Source organism: Bombina bombina, chromosome 6 (assembly GCF_027579735.1).
Source record: "Bombina bombina isolate aBomBom1 chromosome 6, aBomBom1.pri, whole genome shotgun sequence".
Classification (NCBI taxonomy): Eukaryota; Metazoa; Chordata; class Amphibia; order Anura; family Bombinatoridae; genus Bombina; species Bombina bombina.
The window spans coordinates 151,587,517-151,604,661 of NC_069504.1; the positions used below are offsets into that span (position 1 = coordinate 151,587,517).

General features: G+C 42.0%; 1 protein-coding gene across 1 annotated transcript in view; it reads left to right on the top strand.

Annotated features, from left to right (window-relative positions):
• The window catches only part of SELENOO (selenoprotein O), a 132,414-nt gene that overhangs the window by 68,875 nt on the left and 46,394 nt on the right, over positions 1-17,145 (top strand). The window contains exons 5-6 of the mRNA XM_053716636.1: positions 6,705-6,985; positions 9,125-9,269. Of these exons, the coding sequence (XP_053572611.1) occupies positions 6,705-6,985; positions 9,125-9,269 (426 nt within the window). The remainder of the gene's footprint in view (positions 1-6,704; positions 6,986-9,124; positions 9,270-17,145) is intronic.

Below are 17,145 nucleotides of genomic sequence, written 5' to 3' on the forward strand. Positions count from 1 at the left end.
TATTAACAAGGAGTGGGATAGACCTGGTGTGCCCTTTTCTCCCCCTCCTATATTTAGAAAAATGTTTCCAATAGACGCCACCACACGGGACTTATGGCAGACGGTCCCTAAGGTGGAGGGAGCATTTTCTACTCTGGCTAAGCGCACCACTATCCCGGTGGAGGATAGCTGTGCTTTTTCAGATCCAATGGATAAAATGTTAGAGGGTTACCTTAAGAAAATGTTTGTTCAACAAGGTTTTATATTACAACCCCTTGCATGCATTGCGCCTGTCACGGCTGCGGCGGCATTCTGGTTTGAGTCTCTGGAAGAGACCATTAGCTCAGCTACATTGGATGAGATTACAGACAAGCTTAGAGTCCTTAAGCTAGCTAATTCATTTATTTCCGATGCCGTAGTACACTTAACTAAACTTACGGCTAAGAATTCCGGATTCGCCATTCAAGCGCGCAGAGCGCTGTGGCTTAAATCCTGGTCAGCCGATGTGACTTCTAAATCTAAATTGCTTAACATACCTTTCAAAGGGCAGACATTATTCGGGCCCGGTTTGAAAGAAATTATCGCTGACATTACTGGAGGTAAGGGCCATGCCCTGCCTCAAGACAGAGCCAAACCAAAGGCTAGACAGTCTAATTTTCGTGCCTTTCGTAACTTCAAGGCAGGAGCAGCATCAACTTCCTCCGCTCCAAAACAGGAAGGAACTGTTGCTCGCTACAGACAGGGCTGGAAACCTAACCAGTCCTGGAACAAGGGCAAGCAGGCCAGAAAACCTGCTGCTGCCCCTAAGACAGCATGAAGTGAGGGCCCCCGATCCGGAAACGGATCTAGTGGGGGGCAGACTTTCTCTCTTTGCCCAGGCTTGGGCAAGAGATGTCCAGGATCCCTGGGCGTTAGAGATCATATCTCAGGGATATCTTCTGGACTTCAAAGCTTCTCCTCCAAAAGGGAGATTTCATCTTTCAAGGTTGTCAGCAAACCAGATAAAGAGAGAAGCGTTTCTACGCTGTGTACAAGACCTTTTACTAATGGGAGTGATCCATCCAGTTCCGCGGTCGGAACACGGACAAGGGTTTTACTCAAATCTGTTTGTGGTTCCCAAAAAAGAGGGAACCTTCAGACCAATTTTGGACTTAAAGATCCTAAACAAATTCCTAAGAGTTCCATCGTTCAAAATGGAAACTATTCGGACAATCTTACCTATGATCCAAAGGGGTCAATACATGACCACAGTGGATTTAAAGGATGCCTACCTTCACATACCGATTCACAAGGATCATTATCGGTACCTAAGTTTTGCCTTCCTAAACAGGCATTACCAGTTTGTAGCTCTTCCCTTCGGGTTAGCCACGGCTCCAAGAATCTTTACAAAGGTTCTGGGCTCTCTTCTGGCGGTACTAAGACCGCGAGGAATTTCGGTAGCTCCGTACCTAGACGACATTCTGATACAAGCGTCAAGTTTCCAGACTGCCAAGTTTCATACAGAGTTGGTTCTGGCATTTCTAAGGTCGCATGGGTGGAAGGTGAACGTAGAAAAGAGTTCTCTATTGCCACTCACAAGAGTTCCCTTCTTGGGGACTCTTATAGATTCTGTAGAAATGAAAATTTACCTGACAGAAGACAGGTTAACAAAACTTCTAAATGCTTGCCGTGTCCTTCATTCCATTCAACACCCGTCAGTGGCTCAATGCATGGAGGTAATCGGCTTAATGGTAGCGGCAATGGACATAGTACCTTTTGCACGCCTGCATCTCAGACCACTACAATTGTGCATGCTAAGTCAGTGGAATGGGGATTACTCAGATTTGTCCCCTATGCTGAATCTGGATCAAGAGACCAGAGATTCTCTTCTATGGTGGCTTTCTCGGCCACATCTGTCCAGGGGGATGCCCTTCAGCAGGCCAGATTGGACAATTGTAACAACAGACGCCAGCCTACTAGGTTGGGGCGCTGTCTGGATTTCCCTGAAGGCTCAGGGATCATGGACTCAGGAGGAGAGTCTCCTTCCAATAAACATTCTGGAATTAAGAGCAGTTCTCAATGCTCTTCTGGCTTGGCCTCAGCTAGCAACTCTGAGGTTCATCAGGTTCCAGTCGGACAACATCACGACTGTGGCTTACATCAACCATCAGGGAGGGACAAGGAGTTCCCTAGCGATGATGGAAGTCTCAAAGATAATTCGCTGGGCAGAGTCTCACTGTTGCCACCTGTCAGCGATCCACATCCCAGGCGTGGAGAACTGGGAGGCGGATTTCCTAAGTCGCCAGACTTTTCATCCGGGGGAGTGGGAACTTCACCCGGAGGTATTTGCACAACTGCTTCTGCGTTGGGGCAAACCAGATCTGGATCTCATGGCGTCTCGCCAGAACGCCAAGCTTCCTTGTTACGGATCCAGGTCCAGGGACCCGGGAGCGGTTCTGATAGATGCTCTGACAGCACCTTGGGTCTTCAACATGGCTTATGTGTTTCCACCCTTCCCGATACTTCCTCGACTGATTGCCAGGATCAAACAGGAGAGAGCATCGGTGATTCTAATAGCGCCTGCGTGGCCACGCAGGACCTGGTATGCAGATCTAGTGGACATGTCGTCCTGTCCACCATGGTCTCTGCCTCTGAGACAGGACCTTCGGGTTCAGGGTCCTTTCAAACATCCAAATCTAATTTCTCTGAGGCTGACTGCATGGAGATTGAACGCTTGATTCTATCAAAGCGTGGATTCTCGGAGTCAGTGATTGATACCTTAATACAGGCTAGGAAACCTGTTACCAGGAAAATTTACCATACAATATGGCGTAAATACTTACATTGGTGCGAATCCAAGAGTTACTCATGGAGTAAGGTTAGGATTCCTAGGATATTGTCTTTTCTACAAGAAGGCTTAGAAAAGGGTTTATCTGCTAGTTCGTTAAAGGGACAGATCTCAGCTCTGTCCATTCTTTTACACAAGCGTCTGTCAGAAGTTCCAGACGTTCAGGCTTTTTGTCAGGCTTTGGCCAGGATTAAACCTGTGTTTAAAACTGTTGCTCCGCCATGGAGCTTAAACTTAGTTCTTAATGTTTTACAGGGTGTTCCGTTTGAACCCCTTCATTCCATTGATATCAAGCTGTTATCTTGGAAAGTTCTGTTCTTAATGGCTTTTTCCTCGGCTCGAAGAGTCTCTGAGTTATCTGCCTTACATTGTGATTCTCCTTATCTGATTTTTCATTCAGACAAGGTAGTTCTGCGTACTAAACCTGGGTTCTTACCTAAGGTAGTCACTAACAAGAATATCAATTAAGAGATTGTTGTTCCTTCATTGTGCCCTAATCCTTCCTCAAAGAAGGAACGACTTCTGCACAATCTGGACGTCGTCCGTGCCCTGAAATTCTATTTGCAGGCAACTAAAGATTTTCGACAAACTTCTTCCCTGTTTGTCGTTTATTCTGGACAGAGGAGAGGTCAAAAGGCTTCGGCTACCTCTCTCTCCTTCTGGCTTCGTAGCATAATACGTTTAGCCTATGAGACTGCTGGACAGCAGCCTCCTGAAAGAATTACAGCTCATTCTACCAGAGCTGTGGCTTCCACTTGGGCCTTTAAAAATGAGGCCTCTGTTGAACAGATTTGCAAGGCTGCAACTTGGTCTTCACTTCACACCTTTTCAAAATTTTACAAATTTGACACTTTTGCTTCTTCGGAGGCTGTTTTTGGGAGAAAGGTTCTTCAGGCAGTGGTTCCTTCCGTGTAAAGGTCCTGCCTGTCCCTCCCGTCATCCGTGTACTTTTAGCTTTGGTATTAGTATCCCATAAGTAATGGATGACCCGTGGACTGACTACACTTAACAGGAGAAAACATAATTTATGCTTACCTGATAAATTCCTTTCTCCTGTAGTGTAGTCAGTCCACGGCCCGCCCTGTTTTTACGGCAGGTCTAAATTTTAAATTAAACTCCAGTCACCACTGCACCCTATAGTTTCTCCTTTCTCGTTTGGTTTCGGTCGAATGACTGGGTATGACGTAGAGGGGAGGAGCTATATAGCAGCTCTGCTTGGGTGATCCTCTTGCACTTCCTGTTAGGGAGGAGATATAATCCCATATGTAATGGATGACCCGTGGACTGACTACACTACAGGAGAAAGGAATTTATCAGGTTAGCATAAATTATGTTTTTTCTGTCAGAAGTCAGGAAATCAAGGATTTTCAATTCTTGCCTAGCACTTCAGTCCGCTTCTCGGTCATCAGTGGCTCAGTGCATGGAGGTAATCGGGCTGATGGTGGCGGCAATGGACATCATCCCGTTTGCTCGTTTCCACCTCAGACCTCTGCAGTTAAACATGCTCAGTCAATGGAAGGGAGATTATGCAGATTTGTCTCCACGAATACTACTAGAGCAGGAGACAAGGGTTTCTCTTCGATGGTGGCTTTCTCAGGATCATCTCTCCCACGGAACCTGCTTTCGCACACCCTTTTGGGTGATTGGAACAACAGGCGCCAGCCTTATAGGATGGGGAGCAGTCTGGGGCTCCCTAAAGGCTCAGCGAGTTTGGACTCAGTCAGAATCTGTTCTACCTATAAATATTCTGGAGCTGAGAGCGATTTTCAGCGATCTTCTGGCCTGGCCACAGTTAGCCTCGGCCCAGTTTCTCAGGTTCCAATCTGACAACATGACTTCAGTGGCTTACATCAATCATCAGGGAGGAACGAGGAGTCTGTCGGCGATCCACATCCCAGGGGTGGACAACTGGAAGTCGGACTTCCTGCGCAGACAGACCTTTCACCCGGGAGAGTGGGAACTCCATCCGGAAGTATTTTCCAGCCTGATTCTCAAATGAGGTCAGCAGGAATTGGATCTTATGGCATCTCAACAGAATGCCAAGCTTCCGAGGTACGGATCGAGGTCCAGGGACCCTCAGGCGGTACTGATAGACGCCCTGGAGGTACCTTAGACCTTCAGTCTAGCATACCTATTTCCTCTGTTTGCTCTTCTTCCTCGGGTCATTGCTCAAGTCAAGCAGGAGAGGGCCTCAGTGATCCTCATTGCACCGGCTTGGCCTCGCAGGATTTGGTATGCAGATCTGGTGGACATGTCATCTCTTCCACCTTGGAGACTTCCGTTGAGGAAGGACCTTCTACTTCAAGAGCCTTTCCTTCATCCAAATCTAGTTTCTCTGAAGCTGACTGCTTGGAGATTGAACGCTTAATTTTATCCAAGTGGGGATTTTCGGAATCGGTCATAGAGACCATGATTCAGGCTAGTAAACCTGTGACTAGAAAGATTTACCACAAGATATGGCGTAGATATCTATATTGGTGTGAATCCAAGGGCTACTCTTATGTGAATCCAAGGGCTACTTGGAGTAGAGTTAGGATTCCTAGAATTCTGTCCTTTCTCCAAGAAGTTTTGGAGAAGGGATTATCGGCAAGTTCCCTAAAGGGTCAAATATCTGCCTTGTCTATTTTGTTACATAAGTGTCTGGCGGATGTACCAGACGTGCAATCTTTTTGTCAAGCCTTGGTCAGGATTAGGCCTGTGTTCAAACCAGTTACTCCTCCATGGAGTCTTAATTTAGTTCTTAAAGTTCTTCAAGGGGCTCCGTTTGAGCCTATGCATTCCTTAGATATTAGGTTGTTATCTTGGAAAGTTTTGTTTCTCGTTGCTTTTTCATCTGCTCGTAGAGTATCGGAGCTCTCGGCATTGCAGTATGAGTCTTCTTACCTTGTTTTTCATTCGGATAAGGTAGTTTTACGTACAAAATTAGGATTTCTTCCTGAAGTAGTTTTTGACCGGAACATTAATCAGGAGATTGTTGTTCCTTCCTTGTGTGCTAATCCTCCTCCTCAGAAGGAACGGCTTCTGCACAATTTAGATGTCGTACGTGCGCTAAAATTTTACCTACAGGCGACTAAGGATTTTCATCAGTTTTCTGCCTTGTTTGTGTTTTTCTATGGAAAACGTAAGGGACAGAAAGCCACGGCTACTTCTCTTTCTTTTTGGCTGAAGAGTATCATACGTTTTGCCTACAGCAGCCTCCAGAGAGAGTTACGGCTCATTTCACAAGGGCTTTTGCTTCCTCATGGGCATTCAAAAATGAAGCTTCTCTGGAACAGATTTGCAAGGCTGCAACTTTGTCCTCTCTTCACACTTTTTAAAAGTTCTATAAATTTGACACTTTTGCCTCGGCTGAGTCTGTTTTTGGGAGAAAGGTTCTTCAAGCAGTGGTGCCTTCCGTTTAGGTTCCCTGTCTTGTCCCTTCCTTATCATCCGTGTACTCTAGCTTGGGTATTGATTCCCAGTAGTAATTAGATGATCCGTGGACTCATTGTTTCATTAAAAAGAAAAGAACATTTATGCTTACCTGATTTATATTTCTTTTTTGACACGATGAGTCCACGGCCCACCTTGTTCTATAGACAGGTTGTTGGTTTGTTATAAACTTCAGACACTTCTGCACCTTGTTACTTCCTTTCTCTCCTTTACTTCGGTCGAATGACTGGAGTGGGAGGGTGTGGAGGTGATATTTAACAGCTTTGCTGTGGTGCTCTTTGCCGCCTCCTGCTAGGCAGGAGAGATATTCCCAGTAGTAATTAGATGATCCGTGGACTCATCGTGTCAAAAAAGAAATAAATTTATCAGGTAAGCATAAATTTTCTTTATCGTATAACTTGCATTTTTGCTGTAATTCTTGGATCAGACGTTATTTTGAAACTACATAAATACTTGTGTGTTCTAGATATGACCCAGATCACATTTGCAATGGTTCTGATAACTCTGGGCGTTATGCCTACAACAAGCAGCCAGAAATCTGTAAGTGGAATTTGGGAAAGCTTGCGGAGGCTCTTGTCCCAGAGCTACCCTTAGATATTAGTAAAACTATAATCGATGAGGCGTATGATGCAGAGTTCAACAAGCACTACATGCAAAAAATGAGAAAAAAACTCGGTTTAATTCATTTGGAGCTGGAAGAAGACAGCAAATTAGTGGCAGATTTGCTAGAAACCATGAAGATTACAGGTGAGTTTTATACTTTGTAATAAGTTTACCTTTGTTTTAGTGCAAGATTACATAATAAAAGTTTGCTTAACCCCCTGACTGCCAAAGATTTAAGCTGTGCACTGCATGATGACATACTAATATCATAATTAGTCAATAAATCAATTGTATTTCATATACAAATCGTATAGTTACCTGTTTAAGATATTGCCACTTTTGTCTCATTGTATTATTAATAAATAGTGCATGTTTGATTGAGTGTCTTTTGTCTTTTAATTTGCCTCCTTTTAAAGAGACATGAAAGTCAAAATTAAATATTTATGATTCAGTTAGAACATGTTCATTTTAAGAGACTTAAATTTACTTCTTGTATCAAATGTATTTTCTTTTTGTATCCTTTGTTGAAAAGCATACCTAAGTAGTCTCAGAAGAAGCCCAGCATTACTAAGAGCTAGCTGATTGGTGGCTACACGCAAGTCTCTTGTCATTGGCTTGCTAAATAAGTTTAGCTAGGTCCCAGCAGTGCATTGCTGCTCTTTAGCTATTCCTGTGTGTTTTAAACCCTGTCATTTTATTATTGCACAATTGCTTGCAAATAACATATAAGGGCATTTTCTTTTTTCTCTTTTACATCGCTTTATAGTTATTCATACAATGCAGCACTGATAAACCATATGAGTCTTTTCTGTGCATAGCAATGAGGGTTACAGCACAGTCATACAATGTACACAAACTTTAAAGTAAAAAAATATTGCGAGATTTAACAATTCAATTTTAATTAAAACAAATATAAAAATAAAAAATGTACACTGCAAACTTTTTAATGAAACTAATGTAACAACCATATACATATATTTAAAGATCAGAAACAAACCTATTAATACCTAATTCCTTCTTTTCTTTTCTTTTTTTTTTTTTTAAATCTCCCCTTACAAAAGGCAAAAGGGTTAATTGCCTTCCCCTATTAATCAATTCCCAAAAACACTTCTGTTTATACCAAATTTGAACCCACATTTTTTATTTCATGATTCAGATAGAGCATGCAATTTTAAGCAACTTTCTAATTTACTTCTTTTATCAATTTTTCTTTGTTTTCTTGCTATCTTTATTTGAAAAAGAAGGCATCTATGCTAAGGAGACAGCAAATTGTTGGTTTAGAACCATGGACAGCACTTGTTTATTGGTGCTGTCCAATCAGCAAGGACAACCCAGGTTGTTCAGCAAAAATGGGCCGGCATCTCAACTTACATTCTTGCTTTTCAAATAAACATACCAAGAGAATGAAGAAAATTTGATAATAGGAGTAAATTAGAAAGTTGCTTAAAATTGCCTGCTCTATCTGAATCATGAAAGGAAAAAAATTGGGTTCAGTGTCCCTTTAAGTCAAAATAAACTTTTATGATTTAGATAGAGCATGCTGTTTTAAGACCCTTTAAAATTTACTTCCATTATCAAATTTTGCATAGTCTTTTTATAAACACTTTCTGGGGAACAAGATCCTACTGAGTATGTGCACAAGCTCACATGGTATACGTATACTAGTCTGTGATTGGCTGATGTCTTGCATGATACAAGGGACAGGAAAATGGGAGAAAAAATAAATTTGTCAGGAAAAAATACAATTCAAATCTGAGTCAAATCCTTGCGTCTGGGGCATTTAATTTATTTCTATGATAAAAACGGTTTTGTTTGTTTTTTGCTTCAGTTAATCATTTGACCATTAAGTAAACTTTAGTTGTATTTGCAATGAAAAGAATATAATATATTGAACATCACTTTCTCAACACCTGCTATAAATGGGAATAGACGTTATGACGGTTATTGGTTTTGAATTTACTAGATGTTGGGAGTAAAAAGTGATTTTATTTATTTTTTAATTTAGGCTCAGAAAAAAGTAAGAAAGTTTTCAGGGAAGAAACATAACTCATATGTGCTAAAGATGTTTTGACAATCATAAACAATCTTCATCTTTTGAATAGTTGTAATGCCATATCAGTAAACAATATGACTTAAAAAAAGGCAACTGAAATTTTACAAAAACAAATACATTTAAACGTTTCCTATTAAAAATAGACTGTTTTTGGTTTAAAGTTAAAATGGCTATAGAGATGTGTCATTGCAAGTTATTAGAGAATACTGAACCTAGTCTTTATTCTTCAGGCTCAGACTTTACAAATACTTTCAGAGCTCTCAGCAAATACACAGGAAATCCAGCTAACATAGACGATTTCTTGGACAACGTTATTGTGCAGTGTGCCTCCCTTGAAGAACTAAAAACTGCTTTCAAACCCAAAATGGATCCAAGGTATGGATGTGATTCTCTAGAACATACAAGGTTTATATTAAGAACTGTAAAACCATTTATATAAACATTATGTGAATTCTGTTCATATTATATTTCCTTTTGACTTGTGAAAATGGGCAACCGTTCATACATTTATTATAGTCAAACCATATCATATATAGAATGTTGATATAACATTGATAGAGAGGGCCCCCAATCATTTACTCATTCATCCACACTTCATACATACTAGAGGAGAAAAATAAAAAATAATAATCATTCCAAGGGGGAACCACTGTCAACCTGTCAAGACAATGCAAAGAACAGGTATTTATGTCCAGCACCACTGCTGCTGTAGACTTGAAGGTACATAATACTCATATGCTAAATCACTTGAAACTGATGCAGTATAACTGTAAAAAGCTGACTGGAAAATATCACCTGAGCATCTCTATGTAAAAAGGAAGATATTTCTCCAACATTGGTGTGTCCGGTCCACGGCGTCATCCTTACTTGTGGGATATTCTCTTCCCCAACAGGAAATGGCAAAGAGTCCCAGCAAAGCTGGTCACATGATCCCTCCTAGGCTCCGCCCACCCCAGTCATTCTCTTTGCCGTTGCACAGGCAACATCTCCACGGAGATGGTTAAGAGTTTTTTGGTGTTTAATGTAGTTTTATTCTTCTATCAAGTGTTTGTTATTTTAAAATAGTGCTGGTATGTACTATTTACTCTGAAACAGAAAAGGATGAAGATTTCTGTTTGTAAGAGGAAGATGATTTTAGCAGACAGTAACTAAAATCGATTGCTGTTTCCACACAGGACTGTTGAGATGAAGTAACTTCAGTTGGGGGAAACAGTTAGCAGACTTTTCTGCTTAAGGTATGACTAGCCATATTTCTAACAAGACCATGTAATGCTGGAAGGCTGTCATTTCCCCTCATGGGGACCGGTAAGCCATTTTCTTAGTTAAACATAAAAGAATAAAGGGCTTCAAAAAGGGCTTAAAAACTGGTAGACATTTTTCTGGGCTAAAACGATTGCTTTACTAGGCATATTATGCAGATTCTAACTAATAATTGGTATTATAATCTTGGGGAACGTTTAGAAAAACGGCAGGCACTGTGTTGGACACCTTTTTCAGATGGGGGCCTTTCTAGTTATAGACAGGGCCTCATTTTCGCGCCATTAATGCGCAGTTGTTTTTGGAGTGCAAGGCATGCAGATGCATGTGTCAGGAGCTAAGAATCACTGAAAAAACTTATAGAAGGCGTCATTTGGTATCGTATTCCCCTCTGGGCTTGGTTGGGTCTCAGCAAAGCATATAGCTGGGACTGTATAGGGGTTAAATGTAAAAACGGCTCCGGTTCCGTTAATTTAAGGGTTAAAGCTCTGAAATTTGGTGTGCAATACTGTTAATGCTTTAAGACACTGTGGTGAAATGTTGGTGAATTTTGAACAATTCCTTCATACTTTTTCACATATTCAGTAATAAAGTGTTTTCAGTTTGAAATTTAAAGTGACAGTAACGGTTTTATTTTAAAAAGTTTTTTGTGCTTTGTTGACAAGTTTAAGCCTGTTTAACATGTCTGTACCATCAGATAAGCTATGTTCTATATGTATGAAAGCCAATGTGTCTCTCCATTTACATTTATGTGATAATTGTGCCATAGTGTCCAAACAAAGTAAGGACAGTAATGCCACAGATAATGATATTGCCCAAGATGATTCCTCAAATGAGGGGAGTAAACATGATACTACATCATCCCCTACTGTGTCTACACCAGTTATGCCCACACAGGAGGCCCCTAGTACATCTAGTGCGCCAATACTTATTACCATGCAACAATTAACGGCTGTAATGGATAACTCCATAGCAAATCTTTTATCCAAAATGCCTACTTATCAGAGAAAGCGCGATTGCTCTGTTTTAAACACTGAAGAGCAAGAGGACGCTGATGATAACTGTTCTGACATACCCTCACACCAATCTCAAGGGGCCATGAGGGAGGTTTTGTCTGATGGAGAAATTTCAGATTCAGGAAAAATTTCTCATCAAGCTGAACCTGATGTTGTGACATTTAAATTTAAATTAGAACATCTCCGCGCACTGCTTAAGGAGGTGTTATCTACTCTGGATGATTGTGACAATTTGGTCATTCCAGAGAAATTATGTAAGATGGACAAGTTCCTAGAGGTTCCGGTGCCCCCTGACGCTTTTCCTATACCCAAGCGGGTGGCGGACATAGTAAATAAAGAGTGGGAAAGGCCCGGCATACCTTTTGTTCCCCCCCCCCCTATATTTAAGAAATTATTTCCTATAGTCGACCCCAGAAAGGACTTATGGCAGACAGTCCCCAAGGTCGAGGGGGCGGTTTCTACTCTAAACAAACGCACTACTATTCCTATCGAAGATAGTTGTGCTTTTAAAGATCCTATGGATAAGAAATTAGAGGGTTTGCTTAAAAAGATTTTTGTACAGCAAGGTTACCTTCTACAACCAATTTCATGCATTGTTCCTGTCACTACGGCAGCGTGTTTCTGGTTCGAGGAACTAGAAAAATCGCTCAGTAAAGAATCTTCGTATGAGGAGGTTATGGACAGAGTTCAAGCACTTAAATTGGCTAACTCTTTTGTTTTAGATGCCGCTTTGCAATTAGCTAGATTAGCGGCGAAAAATTCAGGGTTTGCTATCGTGGCGCGCAGAGCGCTTTGGCTAAAGTCTTGGTCAGCGGATGTGTCTTCCAAGACAAAATTGCTTAACATTCCTTTCAAAGGTAAAACATTATTTGGACCTGATTTGAAAGAGATTATTTCAGACATCACTGGGGGAAAGGGCCACGCCCTCCCACAGGATAGGTCTTTTAAGGCTAAAAATAAGCCTAATTTTCGTCCCTTCTGTATCCTCTAAGCAAGAGGGTAATACTTCACAACCCAAACCAGCCTGGAAACCAATGCAAGGCTGGAACAAGGGTAAGCAGGCCAAGAAGCCTACCACTGCTACCAAAACAGCATGAAGGGATAGCCCCCGATCCGGGACCGGATCTAGTGGGGGGCAGACTTTCTCTCTTTGCTCAGGCTTGGGCAAGAGATGTTCAGGATCCTTGGGCGCTAGAAATAGTTTCTCAAGGTTATCTCCTGGAATTCAAGGAACTACCCCCAAGGGGAAGGTTCCACAGGTCTCACTTATCTTCAAACCAAATAAAGAGACAGGCATTCTTACATTGTGTAGAAGACCTGTTAAAGATGGGAGTGATACATCCAGTTCCAATAAGAGAACAAGGAATGGGATTTTATTCCAATCTGTTCATAGTTCCCAAAAAAGAGGGAACATTCAGACCAATTTTGGATCTAAAGATCCTAAACAAATTTCTCAGGGTACCATCGTTCAAAATGGAAACTATTCGAACGATCCTACCTACTATCCAGGAAAATCAATTTATGACTACCGTGGATTTAAAGGATGCGTACCTACATATTCCTATCCACAAGGGACATCATCAGTTCCTAAGGTTCGCTTTTCTGGACAAGCATTACCAGTTTGTGGCACTTCCATTCGGATTAGCCACTGCTCCAAGGATTTTCACAAAGGTACTAGGGTCCCTTCTAGCGGTTCTAAGGCCAAGGGGCATTGCAGTAGTACCTTACTTGTACGACATCCTGATTCAAGCGTCGTCCATGTCAAAAGCAAAGGCTCATACGGACATCGTCCTAGCCTTTCTCAGATCTCACGGATGGAAGGTGAACAAAGAAAAAAGTTCTCTGTCCCCGTCAACAAGAGTTCCCTTCTTGGGAACAATAATAGATTCCTTAGAAATGAGGATTTTTCTGACAGAGGTCAGAAAATCAAAACTTCTAAGCTCTTGTCAAGTACTTCATTCTGTTCCTCGTCCTTCCATAGCGCAGTGCATGGAAGTAATAGGATTGATGGTTGCAACAATGGACATAGTTCCTTTTGCACGAATTCATCTAAGACCATTACAACTGTGCATGCTCAGACAGTGGAATGGGGATTATACAGACTTGTCTCCGACAATTCAAGTAGATCAAAAGACCAGAGATTCACTCCGTTGGTGGCTGACCCTGGACAATCTGTCACAGGGAATGAGCTTCCGCAGACCAGAGTGGGTCATTGTCACGACCGACGCCAGCCTAGTGGGCTGGGGTGCGGTCTGGGAATCCCTGAAAGCTCAGGGTCTATGGTCTCGGGAAGAGTCTCTCTTCTCCCGATAAACATTCTGGAACTGAGAGCGATATTCAATGCTCTCAGAGCTTGGCCTCAACTAGCAAAGGCCAAATTCATAAGGTTTCAGTCAGACAACATGACGACCGTTGCATATATCAATCATCAGGGGGGAACAAGGAGTTCCCTGGCGATGAAAGAAGTGACCAAGATAATTCAATGGGCGGAGGATCACTCCTGCCACTTGTCTGCGATCCATATCCCAGGAGTGGAAAATTGGGAAGCGGATTTTCTGAGTCATCAGACATTCCATCCGGGGGAGTGGGAACTCCATCCGGAAATCTTTGCCCAAATAACTCAATTATGGGGCATTCCAGACATGGATCTGATGGCGTCTCGTCAGAACTTCAAGGTTCCTTGCTACGGGTCCAGATCCAGGGATCCCAAGGCGACTCTAGTAGATGCACTAGTAGCACCTTGGACCTTCAACCTAGCTTATGTATTCCCACCATTTCCTCTCATCCCCAGGCTGGTAGCCAGGATCAATCAGGAGAGGGCCTCGGTGATCTTGATAGCTCCTGCGTGGCCACACAGGACTTGGTATGCAGACCTGGTGAATATGTCATCGGCTCCACCATGGAAGCTACCTTTGAGACAGGACCTTCTTGTTCAGGGTCCATTCGAACATCCGAATCTGGTTTCCCTCCAACTGACGGCTTGGAGATTGAACGCTTGATTTTATCAAAGCGTGGGTTTTCAGATTCTGTAATAAATACTCTGGTTCAGGCTAGAAAGCCAGTAACTAGAAAAATTTACCATAAAATATGGAAAAAATATATCTGTTGGTGTGAATCTAAAGGATTCCCATGGAACAAGATAAAAATTCCTAAGATTCTATCCTTTCTACAAGAAGGTTTGGAGAAAGGATTATCTGCAAGTTCTCTGAAGGGACAGATCTCTGCTTTATCTGTTTTACTTCACAAAAGACTGGCAGCTGTGCCAGATGTTCAAGCATTTGTTCAGGCTCTGGTTAGGATCAAGCCTGTTTACAGACCTTTGACTCCTCCCTGGAGTCTAAATCTAGTTCTTTCAGTTCTTCAAGGGGTTCCGTTTGAACCCTTACATTCCGTAGATATTAAGTTATTATCTTGGAAAGTTTTGTTTTTGGTTGCAATTTCTTCTGCTAGAAGAGTTTCGGAGTTATCTGCTCTGCAGTGTTCTCCGCCCTATCTGGTGTTCCATGCAGATAAGGTGGTTTTGCGTACTAAGCCTGGTTTTCTTCCGAAAGTTGTTTCCAACAACAATATTAACCAGGAGATAGTTGTACCTTCTTTGTGTCCGAATCCAGTTTCAAAGAAGGAACGTTTGTTACACAATTTGGACGTAGTCCGTGCTCTAAAATTCTATTTAGAGGCTACTAAAGATTTTAGACAAACATCTTCCTTGTTTGTTGTTTATTCTGGTAAAAGGAGAGGTCAAAAAGCGACTTCTACCTCTCTTTCCTTTTGGCTTAAAAGCATTATCCGATTGGCTTATGAGACTGCCGGACGGCAGCCTCCTGAAAGAATCACAGCTCACTCCACTAGGGCTGTGGCTTCCACATGGGCCTTCAAGAACGAGGCTTCTGTTGACCAGATATGTAAGGCAGCGACTTGGTCTTCACTGCACACTTTTGCCAAATTTTACAAATTTGATACTTTTGCTTCTTCGGAGGCTATTTTTGGGAGAAAGGTTTTGCAAGCCGTGGTGCCTTCCATTTAGGTGACCTGATTTGCTCCCTTCCTTCACCCGTGTCCTAAAGCTTTGGTATTGGTTCCCACAAGTAAGGATGACGCCGTGGACCGGACACACCAATGTTGGAGAAAACAGAATTTATGCTTACCTGATAAATTACTTTCTCCAACGGTGTGTCCGGTCCACGGCCCGCCCTGGTTTTTTAATCAGGTCTGATGAATTATTTTCTCTAACTACAGTCACCACGGTATCATATGGTTTCTACTATATATATTTCCTCCTGTCCGTCGGTCGAATGACTGGGGTGGGCGGAGCCTAGGAGGGATCATGTGACCAGCTTTGCTGGGACTCTTTGCCATTTCCTGTTGGGGAAGAGAATATCCCACAAGTAAGGATGACGCCGTGGACCGGACACACCGTTGGAGAAAGTAATTTATCAGGTAAGCATAAATTCTGTTTTTACCTCACAATCTCCTCAGCTCAGCAGAGTAAGTTCTGTGTAAAAAGTTATACTCAGCTGCTGCTTAAAAAAAAATAAAAAAATGAAGAAATGAACAGCAGACAATCAGCATCAGAAGTGCTGAGGTCATGGTCATTTTTTTTTTTTTTTTTTTTTTACTGTGATCTCATGAGATTTCACTTAACGGCTCGCTCCCTTGGCTGTCCCGGGACAGACATACTGATTTGCTGCTTAAAGTCCTTTGCAATGGGGTTTGAATACTTAGGACATTTTGAGGTAAAATATCTTTCTTTTTTTTTTTTACATAGAGATGTTCAGGTGATATTTTCTAGTCGGCTTTTTACAGCTATGCTGCATCACTTTCAAGCGTTTCAACATTTGGGTATCATGGCCCTTTAAGTCTGTGACAACATCTCCGTTTATATTTCAAAAGCTGCTTCCAAAAAAATAAAACATGCTTTCTCCAACATAGGTGTGTCCGGTCCACGGCGTCATCCTTACTTGTGGGATATTCTCTTCCCCAACAGGAAATGGCAAAGAGCCCAGCAAAGCTGGTCACATGATCCCTCCTAGGCTCCGCCTTCCCCAGTCATTCTCTTTGCCGTTGTACAGGCAACATCTCCACGGAGATGGCTTAGAGTTTTTTAGTGTTTAACTGTAGTTTTTATTATTCAATCAAGAGTTTGTTATTTTAAAATAGTGCTGGTATGTACTATTTACTCTGAAACAGAAAAGAGATGAAGATTTCTGTTTGTAAGAGGAAAATGATTTTAGCAACCGTAACTAAAATCGATGGCTGTTCCACACAGGACTGTTGAGAGGAATTAACTTCAGTTGGGGGAACAGTGAGCAGACTTTTGCTGCTTGAGGTATGACACATTCTAACAAGACGATGTAATGCTGGAAGCTGTCATTTTCCCTATGGGATCCGGTAAGCCATTTTTATTACAGACAGTAAATAAGGGCTTCACAAGGGCTTGTTAAGACTGTAGACATTTTCTGGGCTAAATCGATTCATATATAAACATATTTAGCCTTGAGGAATCATTTAATCTGGGTATTTTGTTAAAATAATATCGGCAGGCACTGTTTTGGACACCTTATTCTCTAGGGGCTTTCCCTAATCATAGGCAGAGCCTCATTTTCGCGCCGGTATTGCGCACTTGTTTTTGAGAAGCATGACATGCAGTCGCATGTGTGAGGAGCTCTGATACATAGAAAAGACTTTCTGAAGGCGTCATTTGGTATCGTATTCCCCTTTGGGCTTGGTTGGGTCTCAGCAAAGCAGATACCAGGGACTGTAGAGGGGTTAAAGATAAAAACGGCTCCGGTTCCGTTATTTTAAGGGTTAAAGCTTCCAAATTTGGTGTGCAATACTTTTAAGGCTTTAAGACACTGTGGTGAAATTTTGGCGAATTTTGAACAATTCCTTCATACTTTTTCGCAATTGCAGTAATAAAGTGTGTTCAGTTTAAAATTTAAAGTGACAGTAACGGTTTTATTTTAAAACGTTTTTTGTAC